The 18049-nt window shown below is 41.6% G+C and overlaps 1 protein-coding gene across 3 annotated transcripts; it reads right to left on the minus strand.

The window, feature by feature from the left end:
• Positions 1-369: 369 nt before the first annotated feature.
• Positions 370-6773, minus strand: ANKRD39 (ankyrin repeat domain 39). Of its 3 annotated transcripts, none has more exons than XM_039354316.1 (5): positions 6729-6773; positions 4107-4364; positions 2839-2942; positions 1239-1442; positions 370-607 (listed from the first exon to the last, which is right to left on the minus strand). In XM_039354316.1, exons 2-5 carry the CDS (start codon positions 4207-4209, stop codon positions 458-460), a joined length of 561 nt encoding a protein of 186 aa, XP_039210250.1. In that variant the 5' UTR covers positions 4210-4364; positions 6729-6773; the 3' UTR covers positions 370-457. The 3 variants fall into 3 exon arrangements, with proteins under 3 accessions (XP_039210250.1, XP_039210252.1, XP_039210251.1); XM_039354318.1 differs by lacking the exon at positions 6729-6773 and adding an exon at positions 6617-6716; XM_039354317.1 differs by lacking the exon at positions 6729-6773 and adding an exon at positions 5772-5915.
• Between the last annotated feature and the right edge of the window lie 11276 nt (positions 6774-18049).

Genomic DNA, 18049 nt, shown 5'->3' on the forward strand with positions numbered 1-18049 from the left:
CTTTCTGCTTCTGGAAAACAAGAGATTCCCTACACCAGGAGTCTCCAAACTTGGCAGCTTTAAGACTTGTGGACTTCAACCCCCAGAGGTTGAAGTCTTAGTGGCCAATTTTGGAGACCCCTGCCCTACAACCTTTCAGAGTCCACTGTTAATCCTAGCACGATGGCTGCTATCTCCCCCATCCGCTTGATTTCTGTGGCTCCTAAAGTCAGGCCAGGGGGAAACATTCTCCAAGTTCAGACCAAGGACATCTTATATCTTCCTTCCCCAACCTAGTGCTCTGGGCCACCACGTTGGCTGGAGAATTTTGAATACGTGTCTGAAGAACATCTAATTGAAAAATACCGCATTACAAAGCTGGAAACAACATTCAGTTCATTCAGTCTTTGTAATTTCAGAAGAGAAGACGGAACATGGATACTTGGCTTCGGGAACAGCCCGGTTGTCAACGAACAAATCACAGATCTAAAAGTTTCCTCCGCAAGCCTTCATTCTTGGCAGGAACCAAGTCACCAGCACGTCTCTGGCTGTTGTCCTGCATATGCCTCAGCTGAGGGTGGCGCTCCAAGATGAGCTCGCAGAGTTCCTGGTGCCCATTTTCCGCTGCCTGGAGAAAGAGAGAAGTGGTTCTTCAACCAGCGGCAAGAGAAGACCCATCCCACAGCCTGTCCCCTTGGCCAACTGAGCAGTAGAGTTGGCCTAGTGGTGGGGGAAGAGGATGGAAGGGAAGGAAGCAAGGGAAGAAGGTCTTAATTTTTACAAACCAACACTCAACTGCATATTGAGTCCTGGGTGGTGGGAACGTAGATGCAAAGCTTAGTCTATGTCAGGTGTTTCCAAACGTGGAACTTTAAGGCTTGTGGACCTCGACTCCCAGAATTCCCTGGCTGAGGAATTGTGGGAGCTGAAGTCCACAAGTCTTAAAGTTGCCAACTTAGGAGATCTCTGGTCTATGTGATCTCAAACCTGGTCAGATACAACTCCAGCTCAATTCCCCAAGGCTCATAGAGGAAGCTGCCTTGCCCCATCTCAGACTATTAGTAAATCTACCTCCAGATGATTAAACTTGATTACTTTTTTCCAGCATAGCCTGGAGGCCAGGAATAGTCTAGGTCGATGATCTAATTAAAGCTTTAGGCTCAAATCTCTCTGCCTTCGAAAAAAGTGGAGTGGTGTCTAGCAAGGGGAGGGAGGGGGGCACCGGGGGTGTCCTGTACAAGCACACATTGCACACACACCTTGTGGAGGCAGGTCTTCCCATCGTCATCCGTGGCAGCTGAATCAGCTCCGTGGTCCAGCAGTAGTTGGGCTATTGCTGTGTGGCCACAGAAAGCTGCTCGATGCAGAGGGCTGGCCCCGCCATGGGTGCGGACATTGCAGGAGGCTCCATGCTCCAGCAGGAAATGGCAGATGTCATAATGCCCATTGCGACTGGCGTAGTGCTGCAGAAACAGAAATGCTCACTCTCTGAAAAATGTACCATGTCTGGCATGTGTAGCACCTCAACTTCTGAGGGGGTGGCATGCATGTAGTTGAGAATTCATACCATAGGCCCTAAGTCAGGGATCCTCAAACTCGGCCACTTTAAGATTTGTGGACTCCAACTCCCAGAATTCCTCAGCCAGCAAAGAACTTTGGCCACTTTAAGACTTGTGGACTCCAACTCCCAGAATTCTTCAGCCAACAAAGAACTTTGGCCACTTTAAGACTTGTGGACTCCAACACCCAGAATTCCTCAGCCAGCAAAGAACTTTGGCCACTTTAAGACTTGTGGACTCCAACTCCCAGAATTCCTCAGCCAGCAAAGAACTTTGGCCACTTTAAGACTTGTGGAACTCCCAGAATTCTGGGAGTTGAAGTCCACAAGTCTTAAAGTGGCCACAGTTGAGGACTCCTGCCTTAAATAACTGTATAGTAAGTAATTGTAACCATGATTACTGAACAAACCCATTTTCTGCAGTCACACAACACATCGTGTCATAAACAAATCAAAACCACAAACGAATCAAACCAAGCTGGGTTTACACAACCGAGAATTTCCCGAACAAAGATCTTCAGGTTGAAAGAAATGAACCTGAACTCAGATCTGGAACCAAAATCTCAGGGATACATCCCAATTTGCTCTGGGATGCAAAGTCTTCCTTCTCCCTTCCCCCTATTAAAACAGATGCCAAGGAGGCTGGAATTGTTGAGGGGATCCACTGAGGAAGTAAAACACGAACGAACTGAAGTTAAATTGAGACAAGGTTAAGACTAGCACAGCTAACTAATCGATCAGCCTTACTCTCCTTGGATCAATTTCATTAACCTCCATCATTTGTTTCCCTGTCAAGAACCGGGTTCCATAAAATCTAAACACTTCAGGACTAAAAGGTACAAGAGATGTAGATGATCTAAATTTTCTCTTAGGAAGCGGTTTATAGATTTGCTTCTTTTCTGGAAGAATTTTGGGGTCTGTCCCACAATCCCGACAAAATAGTTTGGGGCATAGGCAAGCCAGGTGTCTTTCTAACAGCCACCACCCCAATTGTGAAGTTTCTTCTGATCATCATCCATTAGAACAGGGGTGGGCAATTAATTTTCCCAAGGGGGTCACGTGAAAAACTGGGCCTATTGTGGAGGGCCACTTGAAATATTTTGACAATTTCCAGGGAACTCTGACCAAGATTGAGGGTAACCCTGTTTCTATTCCAAAATGTGCAGTAGAACTTACCTTAAAAAGTTATTCTGAGCTGAGTCTAAATTAGGAGTCCACGTCCCACAGAAGGGCTACCTCATTCTGAAACCTTTTGGGGGGGGGTTCTTTTAATTCTCCTGCCTGCTCTTGAATGCACTCACCAAAGCTGTGTATCCAAAAGGGTCTGGCTCATTAGGTTTCCCATATCTCAGGATGTGTCTCTTGACCCCTTCCAGGTCTCCATTCAGCGCAGCATTCCAGATCCCTATGCAAACAATTATTATTATTGTTATTTTAGTAAAAATGGTAAATCCTTTTGCTGGGGTTCAGAATAAGGAACACCTTAAATTAGCTACAGGCTTTAATCAATCAGAAACCCTGCCTATGTTGGAACTGCAACTCCCCAACTTCTCAGCCACTGTTAGGGGGGAACAACCAGATCCATAGGTAAAGAATTCAATTAGTTGTTTTATTGTTCAAGTCTCTAGGAAGGAATCTTCTCAGACTGACAGTTTGCACCTGTATGAGACTAGATAAGGTTCAGTGGCATTCAAGGGAGACTGGACTTTATTCTCCTGTGCCCACATAGGGATTCCAGACAAATTCCCTGTTTGACTCCTTCCCCTGGCTCAGCCAGTCTCTCTCCAACATCCACTCCGTTTTCAGATTGTGATTAAATCCAAACTCTACAAATGTTTTTCTCCCCTCTCCTTTCATTGCTTGATAACCAGTGGGATGAAGAGACCTGGAGAAATGGAAAGACTATACTTTGCAGAATTCTGACTGCCTCAAAAAAAGAAAACAAACACATACTGTCCTGCAGTGGACAGTAGGCGTTTAAAAACTGTTTCTCTTTTAAAAACAGAGATTATCTTTTTTAAAACAGAGATAAATTTCCAAAAAACACTTGTTTGTGGAAAGATAATTACCATGACTGTACAACTGATGCTCAATGTAACGTGAACAAAAATTACCGAACAAAACAGAATTGTTTTCATATTAAAAAAAGAAAAAGAACTACGAATTCTTGAGCTTAGTAAAATCTCATTTATAAATAATTTAAAAAATATATAAAAGTAAAAAGTGTTTGTGTGTGTGTGTGAGACCTCTTTCCCCATTTGTTCTTCAACGAATTGGTATTTAGAAACCATGCTTATTTTTTTTTCTTGTAAACCAACTGTACACCTTGAAGAACACCACAAAAAGTGCAATGAGGTGACAAGAGCCTGCTGTTTAGTATTTTGATTTAAAAAAATCCTATCTTTGGAACTCACTGCCACAAGGAATCATGACAACTATTAGCTTCCACGATTGTCATCTCCAGCAGCATGGCGTTGGGAAAATAGCCACATAGTTAAAGCTAGTCATCCTGTCCTTATCTTGAGCCTCTGCAAGCTCACAACTGCATCTTTCCCCAGAGTTTCCGTACCTCTTTCAAAATCCATCTCATCCAGAGTCTGGTGAACACTCTGCACTGAAGAGGGATGGCAGGAACAGGTCCCATCCTCGTGGTGTCCCGGTGACCAAGTCATTGCCACTCTTGGTCTTCTCCAAAAAATTATTTATTGGCAAAGGGGAAGACGTGGCTCTGATGCATGAGTCAAGCCTTTGGTTGATAACCCATGGATCAGCACATTGTGTAGAAAAGAGAAGGCTGTTTCCAGAAAGGTTTTCTATTCACTACGTTCTGGAACAAAGACAGAATTATGCAAGAAAAGCATTATTTCTTAGCCTGAGATGGCCAAACAATAACAGTGCTCAACCTGTTAGGAACTGCTATATCTTCTCTAAAGCTCTAAACCAGGAGAGGGGCATGATTCTCTCTCTCTCTCTCTCTCTCTCTCTCTCTCTCTCTCTCTCTCTCTCTCTCTGTGCATGCGCGCATTCACTGCTATCCCACTCAATCACACACACCAACCACATTTGGCAGCTCCCTCTCAAACATAATTTTTGCCTTCTGCAAGGAAGGAATAATAACCCCATTGTTAAAGCCTTAAAATAAACTCAAATTGGGGTCACTGATGAGATGCTGAAAAATTACAGAGGCCCCCAATTTAAAGCTTACTGAGTCTTCAAAGAATGGACTAAATTCGTTTTACCCAACCGTGGCTGATGCACATTTTCAGCTATTTAGGAGAGAAAAGGAAGTGGTTTTGCTACCTATCAGCGCACTCACATCAAGGCTCCCTGCCTCCATTTAATTATAGCTCCTCTGCTCTGTCTTTTAGAAGTGGATGCCTTATTAAAGTAGGAAAAGTGAATTACTAGCAACCATCTAAGGCTCCTAAAAATTAACACCCTCAATGTGTACCATCCACAGGCATCTCAATGTAGTAGCCATTAACATCACCGGGGTATCTGCTGCTTGATATTCTGCAGCCAACTCTTATAAAAAGGAACTTTTAGCACATTTTACAGCAATCAAGGTGAAGTTCAACTCTCTACTACTTACAACAAACATTAATGTGGCTCAGTGCTTAAATCAGAGGTACCTAAACCGATGCAGACTAAATCAGCACCAAACTGATGAGGGAAATTGCTGCAATATAACGTAGCCACGAAACAAAGAGATGTCTGTTAGTTGGAAGGAAGGCTACGCCAAATCTAAACAAAATAGCAAAGCACTGCCAACAAAGCTGCGGATTGTCAAGGCCAGTTTTAATAATTGTAACTTATGGCTGCAAAAACTGTGCAGTCAGAATGGTTGAGCAAATAAGAATCGGACCTGTTATTATTTCTAAGCCTTCAGTTTTGAATTTAGAAAACGGTCCTCATGGTATCTTCTGGAGCACTCAGAGAAAAGGCAGGACAAGCTACAATAACTAATAATAATTTATCGTTCAGTTGCTATAGAAATCCGGGGCACTGCATTAAAAAAAAACAAACACCAAAAATCCGTCAAGTTGCCAAGGCTGGACACCCCTGGTCTAAAGAGAGGGAGAGTCAAATTTTTCAGAGGAGGGAAGACTCCCCAGAAGTAGCCAGGGAAACAGAGGGCAGTCCCTCTTTGAGACTCTGGAGAGCAAGTGATGGGCTGGTATATGACATCCACAATGCAAAATTCATTGGCAGAATAGGTGCCGTTTAAGCTTACCGCAAAGGTGTTTTTCAGGAGGAAAGTAGTCCAGTTGCCTCGCGGGAAAAAAGCACCTTTGGGATAACTATGACCTGGATGACGAAGAATCTCCATAGACCAAGGGTCTTCAGACTTGGCCCTTTTATGCCTGGCTGAGGAATTCTGGGAGTTGAAATCCACAAGTCATAAAAGGGCCAAGTTTTTGTTTTTAATAATATTAATTTTCTAATGTTACAATTAAGTATTTAAAAATCAACGTGGTGACTGGGTTAATCAATAGTTCAATAGGATACATTAAGTCTTTAATATAAATCTCAAATTACAACCTCAGATATTTCCTCTCTTTTTCCCTTAATATCTACTATCTCATATTAGGGGCTGATAGTTCTTCTTATTATTAACTAAATAAAAACATCTTTGTTACATTTATCAATACTTTTTAGCTTATACATATCTTAATTATGTTTGCATTCAGTCCTTATATACAATCAACGTCCTGTTATTGCTTTTTCCCGTAAAAGGGCCAAGTTTGAAGACCCCTGCCATACAGACATTTAAGCTCATCCCTTGAGCATCCTTAGCTAGCTCCAAAGCTCTCTTCAAAGCCAAACACTGATTTGTGACTTGGATGGGGCACCACGAGGAAACCCTAAGGGAGGTTTTTTTAAAAAAAAAGTCCTGGAAAGTTAAAAGGCATTTCTACATTAAGATAAACGCCGCCACTGAAAGCCACCTTCCATCTTCATCCCTGCTAAGTTCTGGCAGACCTGTCCGGTCCGAACTCCCCTCTTTGGTCCATGCTGGCTGTGGAGGATGGGGGTGGGAATATATGGGAATGACAACACAAGCCAATTTTGCTCTACCCGTAATAATTCTTGCAGGGGGGGTTACAATGCTCTCCCCTCCTTCAGCTAAAGACACGTGTAAATGCAGCGACCCCCTCCCCCCAAAAAAAACCACCCACGCCGGTCTTACAGCCGCCATCTTGCCTCCTTCCGGGTACAGAAAAGCGCTTGGTCCAATCCAAGACGAGGGGACGGCAACAGGCAACCAATAGGAAATCTCCGGGGGCAGAGCGAGTTGCATGGTCAGCAGTGACCGCGAATATCCACTAGGGGGAGCTGGGGACTCAGGAATGGGGTGAGAAGAGGCGGCGGCGGAGGAGGGACCTGTGTCTTGTCTCCTCCCAGAACTGGGTTACTTCACAAACTAGGTTAATCTTGTGGAATAGCAACCAGTACAATAGAAATAAAAATTTCAATCTAGGCTATTCTAGACTTTTATTTTTTTTAACCATCACCTTTTGTGAGTGTTGCTGAAGCTGGGATGAGCAATCTGGAGCTTTTTAGTCACATGTCAGCCTTGCTCATTTTATGAGCCCCCAATTTCATTTTTTTAGTCCACACTGCTGAAATTTGGCAGTGCAATGTTATGCATCCAAAAAAGCACTCAATTACAAAACAAACTAGGTTTGATGACCTCCCTGGCTTGGCTCCTGGAGCCCCATAACCCCCTCTGTCCAGATACTGCCCCTTCAGTAACATCATCCATCTCTGGGCCCGGCAGCACTGGGAACCCAGTCATATATTCCCCAAATTTATTATATCTGTCCCTAAAATTCAGAGCCCTCCCCCGCCCTTCAAGATACCTTTTGACAGCTCTGCTTAAATTAAGACTCCAGGCATCTAGAGGGGTGTCCTATCATCCAGCACACGAGTGGGATGATGGAAGAGGGGAGTCCAGACATAAGTGGATCAGGAAAGGGAGCCACATGACCACAAAATTAAGGTGACCAACTTTTTTAACAATGAAAAGGAGGACACAAATAAATTGTAGAAAAAATATCTAAATAAAAGAAACATTTTATTCATTGCAACAATAATACAGACAACTTACATGTGCAAAGTTTGCCAGCCGGGTGCTTTGGCACGCTCAGTAGCAATTCCTATTGGCTTTCGAAAGCCAGTAGTGGGAGTAGCACAGCTCATGCAAAAGTTGAAAAAAAACACCATCAAAAAAAGGGTGACCGTTCTATGAGGAAAAAAAAAAGCCCTGCAGATTAGTCTTCAAATATCGAAAAGGAGGACATGAAGGAGGACACTTTTCGAGGGAGGACAGATTTTACAAAAGGAGGACTGTCCTCCCTAAAGGAGGACAGTTGGTCACCTTAAAAAATGCTAGGAGAACCAACCTGCAATTGGACCCAGCAAGCCTTCTAAAGACTGAAAGCACAAATAAAGGGTGACAATGTTACATTCACACTTGCCGGGACCGAAATAAACTCTGCTGTCCATCGCGGTGCAAGCTGTGTGGCTCCTACATGGCCTTTTCAGTCTGTCCAAGACCCACCCTTGACCGCAAAGCAGCAGACATCTCTGGCCAAACCAGAAACCAGTAATTTGAGAGCTTCCCACTTTAATTAAAGTGACCGGATTCTTTAGGTAAGCGTAGGATGTTTTCCAGCCAGGGGCAGGTTGCTTGCTGCCTCCAGCAAGGCCAAAAAAATCTCATTGCAGGGTGATCTAGCGGTCAGCCGTACACAGCAGCTTTGGTGGTGGAAAGAAGGGTATTTTTGCATCTTCCAGGTGAGGCAGGAGGCGATGGCAAGAAGCCATGGCACCTGGTCTTCCTGCTTTGGGATGCAAAGTGAATGCTTTGGCCCTTTGATGACTTGTGGACTTCAACTCCCAGAATTCCTCAGCCAGAATAACAGAGTTGGAAGGAACCTTGGAGGTCTTCTAGTCCAACCCCCTGCTCAGGCAGGACACCCTATAATACCATTTCAGTCTCTTCTTAAAAACGTCCAGTGTTGGAGCATTCACAACTTGTTCCACCGATCAATCAAAGCTCTGCTTGCTTTTTTTTTATGGGTGATTTTCTTAGCTGCCCCCTGCACAGGCCTCTCAACTCAATTCAAGATTAAAATGTGGATTTGATTCTCCTGTACATGGTAGGCCACCAACATGGGTGGTTAAAGGAATTGTCAGAGGATAAGGATTTCAACCGATCTTAATGAAGACAGCTATATATTGCATCGGTTGCTGGGGACCGTAAGCAGTTGATTCTGTGAAATAAGTCGCTATTTCTTTATTTTGGTTAATTCTATTTATATCCTCCTCTCCGTATGATGAAGCACCAGGCTTGGCAAAACATGTTCAAAAACAACCAAACGTGGAAGTATAATCATCAAGCTTCAATTTAAAAATCAGTAAACAGCAGAAGAAAGATGTTTTCAGTTGCCGATCCAACTAGATTAATTTACGTGACCTTCAACCACTTCAACAATTCTAGGGAAGGAATCTAAAATGAGCCCGCCAAGTATAATTCTGGTGGAAATAAAAAGACAGAGAACAGAATTATCTAAGAGGAAATACCAGAATCTATAGCTAAGTACAGGTAGCCCTTCACTTACGACTACAGCTGAGTCCAAAAGTTCCATCGCTAAGCAAGGCAGTTCTATCAGCCCTCATCCTTCAAAATATAATGATTTTGTTTTGATGATCTTTGTTTCTACCGAGCATTATCTTGTGATCCTATTTCCTCTAATATTGAATTATTAATTCTCTTATCTGTTCAAAGAATGCAAAATAGATACCCATCCATCCATGCATCCCTCTATGAATCCGCCTCTCCCTCCCTCTCTCTCTCCCTCCCTCTTTCCATCTATCTATCTATCTATCCATCTATCTATCTATCTATCTATCTATCTATCTATCTATCTATCCCGGTCCATTGAGTTGATCATTCTAATTTGTGTCTTGATTGAAATGTCTAAATCTTTCTGCAAAATGACCCACTATCCTCCATTTGTGGGTACACCCCAATTTCTTGAGCTAAGGTCCGGAGTATGACAGAATATTTTAGACCAAAAAGTCTGTATGTCTGAGATGTATGATTGGTGTCACTCAAGTTTTTAATTAATCTGGTTCGGTGTTGTAATGAACAGAGTTTATTTTCTTAGGAGATAGTGGTCCTTTGTGGAACAGAGAGCCGGGATGTTAGGCAGAAAGGGCAAAAACACTGGGCTAAAGGGCATAATATTTTGGGGGTGGGAGGCTTCTTCTGGATGACGATGAAGAATGAGGAGGAGAGACCGGGGAAGCAGAAGCAGAAGGAGAAGGAGAAGGAGAAGGAGGAGAAGATTTCTGCCAGACTCCTCTACCAGAAGGAACAAAAGAACAGAATTGACTGAAAAAACTGTTAAGGGGGGAAATGGATGATTGCCAATCAGATGGGGCTGCTTCTCTCCAAATTCTCCTGTCTTTATTTTGTGACACATCTGAATCTTCTACCAAGGCCCTGCTGCATCCATTATGCCCAGGTTCAATCTCCTTCAACAGAAATCCGACATCCTTTGGAAAGAGTCTATTAAATATTTGAAGACGATCAACCTGTTTTTCCATTTATCTTCTTTCCCTAAGCTGAAATTACTCAGTGTTTTCTTAATTTTAAATCCTCTCTCCCCTTTGATGCTCTGCTTAGCATCAGCACCAATTTCCTACGGCCTTCCTAATAGAGTCTAAAATAAGGTCCCTGACTGCAGAAAAGCATCTCAGCTGAAAAGGAGTCTCTTTCTTCCCTCCGGTGTCTAGTGATCCTATAAAAGGGGAAAGGATAGCCCACCCCTACATGCCTTTGGATTTAAGCTCCCATGATGCCATCCATATTCCTTTTGGATAAGGATGAAGAGAAATGGAGTTCCATAACCCCTTTGGGGTTGTTTGTTTTTTTTCCTAGGAAAAAGGGTGTTCTTGAAAGGGGGTGTTGTTCCTAAGGAAAGAGCAGCCGTTATATGGGGCCAATAGGAAAGGCCTTTTGATTCCTGGTTTTCAATCCTGGTGCTTTTTTTTTTTAATTCATCACTTATTGTCCAAAGTTACCCTCAGTGGAAGCCTTGATATTCTGAAGGAAACTGACTGATGGGGCTGAATTGAATCAGGGCAAGAAGAAGCTTCTTGGATGAAGCTTCTTGGATGAGAAGCAAAACGTCGTCAAAGAAAAAAATAAAGTCCAATTGCCTTGTGAAAAAGCACCTTTGGGATAACTATGACCTGGATGACTGACCATCTCCCTAGACCAGAGGACAGGGAAGAGCTTGGGGAAGGAGTCAAGCGAGGAAACAGCCTGGAGTCCTTACGTCACCAAAAAAAAAACCAGTCTAAGTCAAGCCCCTCTTGAATTCAGTTAATTCTTATCTCGTGCCAATTTAGTGCTGATCACTAGATGACAAGATGCTTATCATATCGGCATGAGCAATGAATTACCTCGATTGAAACTTGATCTTGATTCTTTGCACCTGACAATCAATTCCTTTCTCCAGCTTTAATGGATTCACTTCTCTGTCAACCATACAAGTAACATCAACGAGGGAAAAACAATCTGTGAGAATTTGTGAGTCTGACAAGAAGCTCAGTGTCCTATAGCAAAGGCTGAAGGATCCAGAAGGATGTCTAGGAGTAAAAGATTGTGAAACTGATTAGACCATCCTGCCTGCTCAAATGCAGAAAATGAATGGAGAAAGATCAAACTTTACCCCCAAGATAAAATCCTGCTTTTTCCAAGGAATTAGCACGTGGGTAGCAAAAGACTGATTTTTTTTATTATTATTTTTAAAAGAACCTCGTGACATTCACAAAACTGAAGGAACAAGTATTTGAATCTTTACACATCCACAGACAGAAAATTGGCGGAAAAAAACCCAAGCACAGTAGCAATTGAAGCCTGTAATTGGCTACTGGTTGCCAGAAACATGTGGTTTTTCTAACACCTTCTGCTCCTCTCCAGCTGTGAGGTGCATGCCTCATTTCACACTCGCAACATAGCAGAGCCTCTGCCAAAGCATGTTGCCGTGTGCCAAATAAGCACCGTTCCAAGTGTTGCTCTCCATCCTGCAAACATTCATATTTTCACAGAGATGCTGAGTGAAAGATGCTTCTGTTCAAGTATGTCCACAGGATATGGTCCAAATAATAATAACAAATCAATCAGAAAGGCAGCCACCATAGTGTGATGTGATGCAGGTAACAAGGAGAACTTCAATCACACTGCTGACATCTTGACTTTTTCAACCACATTCTATGGACACCCCTATTTTTGTTTATATCTCACAGAATCCTGAAAATATATAGGGGAGAGAGGAAGCCAGCTAGACATCCATAAAAATTTAGTGGGATCAAACTGTGTTAGCACGGGTAGTCCTTGACTTACTTACTTGAGCCCAAAATTTCCATTGCTAAGCGAGACATTTGTTAAGTCAGTTTTGCCCCATTTTACCACCTTTCTCGCCATAGTTGTTAAGTGAATCACCGCAATCACTGGTTGTTAAGTGAACCTGGCTTCCCCATTGACTTTGCTTGTCAGAAGCTTGCAAAAGGTGATCACATGACCTCGGGACACTGCGACCGTCATAGATACGAGTCAGTTGCCAAGTGCCTGAATTTTTGATCATGATACCATGGGGGTGTTGCCACAGTTGTTTGAAAAATGGTCATCAGTCACTTTTTCCAGTGAGGTAGCTTCAAGTGGTTGGTAAATGAACTGTTCTAAGTAGAGGATTACTTGTACTTGGTTGGGAGACCACCAGGTGATCTCAGGCTAGGCTGGGAAGTTCAAATAACAAGTCCAAGAAAACAGGCACAATTCGTCACTTTTTTTCCTCTCATCAAATGGCATTGTGGGTTTTTGGAAGTTCCTAGGAATCAAAGGAGATTTTTCTATTTTCAAAAGGAAAGTGTAAGCTTTTCTTCTTAAAAAAAAAAAAAAGATTTTTGTCCACCCTGGAAGGAAAAGGTTAAAAGAGCCAGAGAGAGACACTGGAGCAGATAATTAGAGAGGGGGAACTAACAGCCCAATAACAGGCTTTGGATGCTCAATTGCCTCCTCTTGCTGTAAAATCTGCCCTCCTTGCATATCACAATCACTTTCCTTCACGCGCTTGTGTCCTTGCGTATCACAGTCACTTTCCTTCACACACTTGTGCCTATAAAGCATTTTTTCCCTATGTAAATTAAATCTGGAAAGATGAAGGCATCGCAAGTGGAGTGGTGGGGATGACATTTGGAGTGGTGGGGATGACATCTTCCTGAGTCCATTTTTCAATCCTTCCCCTTTGGCTTTGCCAGTCGTCCCCCCTTTTTAATGTGGGGCAGGGTAGAGGATTAACAAGCTGAAGAAGGGCAGTCATGGGCGCCACCTTATTTGATGCTCTTGAAAAGGCAATAAAATCAAACTCAAACAAAAGGCAATAAACTGCATTGGCCTATGGTCTGGGAATGGGCAATAGAAATGACTAGGCAGATGGACATGTTCTATTGCAAAAAAATATTGGTCTAAGATTCATAGATGGTTAGAAAAGATGATGAAAATCCAGATAGAATTTAAACCAGAACTGTTCCTGTTAGGTATATTAAGACCTGACTATGGCAAAGAAAATGATTATTTATTATTACATGTATTGACAGCTGCAAGAATAGTATTTGCCCAATTTTGGAAAAATGAAAACCTACCATCAAACCAGATTATAATTTTGAAAATCCTAGATTGTGCAGAAATGGACAGATTAACGTTAGAGATGAAGGAGAAAGAGGATTCAATAAAACCTAGGGAAAATTTTATCAGTGGGTTGAAACACGTTAGAATAAGAAGAGATTTTAGAGCTTTGTTATATTAAGTATTAAGCTTGATGATTGGAAATAGTTGCTATGCTATCAACTATGTTAATTATTTAAAGGAATATTACTGTTTTACCAAAAGTCAGTTGTAACTATATCAATTTATTCTTATAAATGTCTAGTATTATACAAACAATAATACTCAATATGAAGACCCGGATGACAGCTTGTTCGCTGAATCACGTATTTACTGTAGCTATCCACACCCTGTCCCCTTTATCCCGATTTCCCTGTACCAGCCCCGACTCCACCTTTTCCCTACCCATATAAAATCTAATAAAATATATTTTTTAAAAAAAGAAATGACTAGGCAAAACATTCTATACAAACCTGAGGCATTACTATTAGGAATACTAGAGAAAAATGTAAATAAAGAGGACACATATTTAATTATTCACGTGGTTACGGCGGCAAGGATACTATTTGCTCAAAGGTGGAAAGCAATGGAAGTACCGAGTGAGGAAGTACTAATAAAGAAAATTATGTATTGCACAGAACTAGATAGGATAACTAAAAGATTAAAAAATCAGGAAGAAACAGAATTTTATCGAATATGGAATAAATTTTATAGATGGAGGGGAAAAATGGAGGTCACAAATAAAGAGATAAGTTAAGATAGAGACTAGAAATGTATAGTTTGTATACAGATATATTATATGTAATTAATGTATAACATGGACTGAGATGTCAGTCAAAGACGATTTACCATGTTCAGTGTTTTTAATCCTTTTTTTCTTTGTACTCAATAAAAACTTTATAGAAAAAGGCAATAAACTCACCAAGAGTTATTTGCCTCCTACAAGTTGACTGTATTTCTTACCATTCAAAGACACGTTGGTTGATTAAAATAGCTTTGCTGCAACTCAGCACATAAGGAATATATGAAGACATTTCACAAAGTTAATTGCTTCTCCCGCCTAAACAATTAAACATGATATGAAAATGCAGCCTTAAGGCATTCTCTGAAGGCTGAATACAAAGACCACGTCTTAGGCGGATCCCTTTGGCTGGGATGGCCTGATTCGTACATATTAAGAAATAGGTAGGGTTCCTACAACACAGCCGGTCCTATTTTAATATAGAGTCTAACGTTTTTGTGGGGAATCTACTTACTTTGGCCATTTTTTAAATAATAACAATGGGATTTTTCTTCTTTTGGAGGTAGGGAAAAGCAGAAGCAGACTGTTTTGATTAATTTATGGTTTGTTGATGATGATATGGTAAATCTGCCTCTTTCCGCTATGTGTTCAAGATGGACAGTGATTAATAATTATATGTTATTTATAGGTAAAGGTGTAGGTTTATACATATATTGTATGTAGCATGTTTAAATATGTATTATGTATGTGTACAAATTTGAGAGCAACAAAATTTCATTTTTAATGTGTGCAATGTGCCCACAGTAAAAAATGACAATAAAGATTATCTATCTATCTATCTATCTATCTATCTATCTATCTATCTATCTATCTATCTATCTATCTATCTTGCTATGATAGGAAGAGCAAGGCAGCCATCTCAGGTAACCAGGGGTTAACAAGGAATTGCTAAAAAAGCATATTTTGATTCTTTTTCTTCTAAGTCATGGATGTCCAGCCTTGACCATTTTAAGATCTGTGGACTTCAACATCCAGCATTTCCCAGGACAGCCATTTTAGTTGGCCTACTGGCTGGGGAATTCTGGATGTTGAAGTCCACAGGTCTTAAAGTGGCCATGGTTGGACACCCCTGCTTGAAGTTGTCAATCCAGTTGGCTATTGCATATCAAAATTCCAGGATATCAAATAACAGAACAACAGAATAATAGAGTTGGAATGGACCTTGGAGAGCATCTAGTTCAACCCCCTGCTCAGGCAGGAAACTGTATATCATTTTGGACAAATAGCTGTCTAGTCTCTTCTTAAAAACCTTCAGCATCAGAGCATTCACCGCTTCTGAAGGCAGGTTGTTCCACTGGTTAATTGTTCTAACTGTCAGGAAATTTCTCTTTAGCTTTAGGTTGCTTCTCTCCTTGGTTAATTTCCATCCGTTGCTTCTTGTCCTGCTTTCAGGTGCTTTGGAGAATAGCGTGACTCTCTCTTCTTTGGGGTAGCCCCTGAGATATCAAAAGGGATCTAGCTGGATCTTGGTCTCAAGGACCCAAATGTCTGCACTGCCTTGAGCCCATGTTTCTGTGGGCCCTGACAAATCTACAATTACCCCCCCCCCGACTGAAATATCTAATGCAATCAGTGATGTAGAAAACCTGCATAAGGCATTCTTTGCTTCTCTCTCTGACTGCTCTCCCATTCTTCAACTCCTGTTCAAGCTCCCCTTTCAAACCCACAATTCAGTGCATTAATCAATCCCTCATTCTGATAAACTGACAGAGGCTTTCAGTCCTAATTACACCGCTTTCTTTTTAAATTCTATCTGATTTCTCTCCAAGGGTTTCCTGGCTTGGAGCCACTAGCATATCTGATCAGTAACTCTGTCGTTTCCACCTTCAACCTATGATTTAAAAGTATAAACAATAGTTCTAGCCAGGAAGCTTTGAAGTGTGTATTTTGTTGTTGCCAGAGAGGTAACTTCATAGGTTAGGACCGTGCAACTCATGAAGCCATGATGTAACTTGCTAGATTTGGGAAATGTTATTCCAACACAGGATGTGGGGTGTGCAAATGATCCTTATCGCTTGGCATGTTAAACCAGCTCAACAAATTATAGACAATAAACTATGCTATGGTTAAAAGATAAAGATCATTCTCTAGTGTACTGGTGAAGCGGTGAATTCTGGTAGTCCCTTGGGCATGAACGTCTGGGTGGCTGACTTGGGGCCAGACCCTTTTTCTCAGCACCTCACAAGTAGTTGTGGCAGGGAAAACAGGTGGAGGAAGCATAATTTACACTGCCTTGAATTGTACAAAATAAAGGTGGAATGTAAATCAAATAAATATCTGGGCTGCATAGATTCAGAAGACCACTAGGAGCAGCATAAGAAAATTTAGTGTCTCTTTGCTGCCATCTAATGGTGATCTAGAACAAGAAGTGTGATGTGAGGATCTCCTGCACCTTCAAAATTATTTGCTGGGTATGGAAGATATTTGCAAAAATTTAACACAATGTCACTGTTCTCATTATTTTTTACTTGTCAAAAAATACTGGGCTTTTTCATGAAAAAATGTTAATATCTAATGGATTTAATACGGCTATTTTTACATGATTCATTACAGAAATATTCAACCAATGTGTCAATTTTAATTTTTAATACCGTAAATATTGAGCAATATCACCCATATAAACAAAAGCTCTTTTGAGGCTCTCCGTCACTTTTTTAAAAAGTGGATAGGGATTATGACTGAAAATTTTTTAGAAAACACTGAGCTAGTTAGAACTAGTGGCCGCAGTAGAGAGATGGGCATGTTTTTCCAGGCTCGGAGTATTTTTGTTACAAACATCCAAAAAAAGAGAAAAGAAAAGGAAGAGAACAAATGACCTTTAGAACATAGAACAGAATAATAGGATTGGAAGGAACATTGAAGGGCAAAAGACTCTATTTCTGAGAGAAAGTCTATTGGAGTTTGTTAACTTTGTAATATCTTCAGGACACAGGGATGATAGGCCCTGTGTGAAGAATCAGGATCACACCTTAAGTACCAGTTAAGCCGATTTGTTGCTCATGTCTATAAACAAGAACCTAGTCAACTAGCAGTCAGCACAAAATTGGCGCTAGAACGGAATTCAAGGGCGGATGGACTTAGATTGCTTATGGCAATGTGACGACTCTAGGCTGATTCCTCGCTTGACTCCACCCTCAGGCTCTGCCCGTCCTTCTCCTACCGCCCCTTTCTAATAGGTTTTAATAAGATGGGAGCTGGGAGTTGCAAGCAGATTGGGCAATGAAGGCATCTAAACCGGGGTGTCCAACCTTGGCGACTTTAAGACTTATATTCCCACAATTTCCCAACCAGCCAACTGGGGCTTGTTACACCAACATTGCTTAGAGCAACATAGGAAACTCACCAAACCTTGTGGTTCACTCAGCTTGCTAAGCCGCAACGTGCATTTCAACTTTGTGCTACTGTGATGTGTGAACCAAGCGATTATGGTTGGCAAACCACATTTTATGGCTGACTGTCTGAGACCAACAACACTCTTTGCTATTTTATGTCGCACCGTCTTCTGCTCGGTTAAATACCAGCTGCATATTGGCATTCTCTGCTACGGTATACATCTACTAAAACGTCACCTCCATTGAACTACCTACTCTCTGGTTAAGTGTGGATAATTGCAGGCTTTTAATGCACTTTATGTGCACGCAGGCTTGGAAATAAGAAAGGAACTTTTCCAGTTTGTCACGTCCCTTTTTTTCTGTAAAGACTGCTTCACAATCAGATATCCGAGGCTGATTTAAAGCAGTGTTTCCAAGCTCGACAACTATAAAATGGATAGACTTCCACTCCCAGAAGTTTCCAGCCAGCAGGCTTTAAGATGCTGGCTGGGGAATTCTGGGAGTGGATGTTCACTTACAGTTGTTGAGGTTGGGAAATACTGATTTAAAGGTTGTTAGCCAGCGATGAATCAAAAGTGTGAGCTAACTTTAATTAAAAAAAAAAATAGACGAAGACATTAGCAGAGGAATACAGG

The sequence above is a fragment of the Crotalus tigris genome, unplaced genomic scaffold (assembly GCF_016545835.1).
Source record: "Crotalus tigris isolate CLP2741 ecotype Arizona unplaced genomic scaffold, ASM1654583v1 scf7180000018549.3470463, whole genome shotgun sequence".
In the NCBI taxonomy this organism is placed as follows: Eukaryota; Metazoa; Chordata; class Lepidosauria; order Squamata; family Viperidae; genus Crotalus; species Crotalus tigris.